Source organism: Macrobrachium rosenbergii, chromosome 26, assembly GCF_040412425.1.
Source record: "Macrobrachium rosenbergii isolate ZJJX-2024 chromosome 26, ASM4041242v1, whole genome shotgun sequence".
Classification (NCBI taxonomy): Eukaryota; Metazoa; Arthropoda; class Malacostraca; order Decapoda; family Palaemonidae; genus Macrobrachium; species Macrobrachium rosenbergii.
The window spans coordinates 45,694,797-45,696,377 of NC_089766.1; the positions used below are offsets into that span (position 1 = coordinate 45,694,797).

At 38.6% G+C, this 1,581-nt stretch overlaps 1 protein-coding gene across 1 annotated transcript; it reads right to left on the reverse strand.

Moving 5' to 3' along the window:
- Positions 1–1,053: 1,053 nt before the first annotated feature.
- LOC136852834 (uncharacterized) lies at positions 1,054–1,581 on the reverse strand. The gene has a single exon (XM_067127738.1). The coding sequence runs from the start codon at positions 1,579–1,581 to the stop codon at positions 1,054–1,056; it is 528 nt and encodes a 175-aa protein (XP_066983839.1).

A 1,581-nucleotide genomic window follows, 5' to 3' on the forward strand; every position in this document is an offset into this window, starting at 1 on the left:
AATGGCGTCTATAGAGCGAATTTTGACTCATTCATTCAATAGACTTGCAGGAAGTTCGTCAAACAGACCAAATGAATTTGAACTCGGTCGAAATTGTCATGAAAATGACGTAGTGTAAGCAAGCCTTGGTAACAGGAACTGGCAGAAACTTGAAACTTTGGTAGGGCCAAACCATTCCCTCCAAAAGGCATAACAATAATAATTCAAATATGTATAATAATAAAATACTCAAATGATAAAGTTTCCGCGTCGCGTTTCGTAAAAATAAATACGAATCACCATCACATCGCCGTTAAAGAAAATACGACTCTCTCTCTCGTCTTTTGCGGCATTCTAAGAAAAGGAGTTTGTCTCCACAACATAAATCAATAGAGCTATAAAAAAATGAATAATGATAATTATTCATTGTAATAATAAACCATCAATTCACAGTCAATATAAAATACTGGCTTTGTTCCCCGACAATCTAAGAAAAAAGAAGTTCGTCTCCACAACATAAATCAATAGACCTATAGAAAAAAAAGCAATGAATTATGACAACTGGTCGCATAATTCCTGAGATAGTAATATAAAGTATATCATATCATAATCATAATCATATATATATATACGTCAGGTTTTGACATAAATTTGCTCGAAATAAGTCTAGTAACAAATTCGTTTTCTGTGTAACATTCGACGGAGCGAGAGAGAAAACTGCCTATGGGTGACTCAAATTTTTACTTATAGTCGAAAATACCAACTACCCATTGAATGCAATCGACAATAAATAAAGCAGTGTGCCCAGAATACCCACAAAAAAAAAAGGAGTAATTAGTCTAATAAATAAACAAATATAATGACTGACGAGACACAAGGTGACACCTAAAGGAAAATAAAGCATCTGGCATGATAGAATAGGCCTATAGAATTTAGGCCAAAGGCCAGGCTCTGGGACCTATGAGGTCATTCAGCGCTGAAAGGGAGGTTGACAGTAAGAAGGCTTGAACGGAGGTACAGTAAAAGGAATGAAAGGGGTTGTAGCTAGGGGTCGAAGGGACGCTGCAAAGAACCTTAACTAATGCCAACAGGCATGTTGCTGCATACATCTTCAGGCATGATGCTGCATACATCTTCAGGCATGATGCTGCATACATCTTCATGCATGATGCTGCATACATCTTCAGGCATGATGCTGCATACATCTTCAGGCATGATGCTGCATACATCTTCATGCATGATGCTGCATACATCTTCAGGCATGATGCTGCATACATCTTCATGCATGATGCTGCATACATCTTCATGCATGATGCTGCATACATCTTCATGCATGATGCTGCATACATCTTCATGCATGATGCTGCATACATCTTCATGCATGATGCTGCATACATCTTCAGGCATGATGCTGCATACATCAGGCATGATGCTGCATACATCTTCATGCATGATGCTGCATTCATCGCATGATGCTGCATACATCATGAGGCACGATGCTGCATACATCTTCAGGCATAAATCTTCAGGCATGATGCATAAATCTTCAGGCATGATGCTGCATACATCTTCAGGCATGTTGCTGCATACATCTTCAGGCAT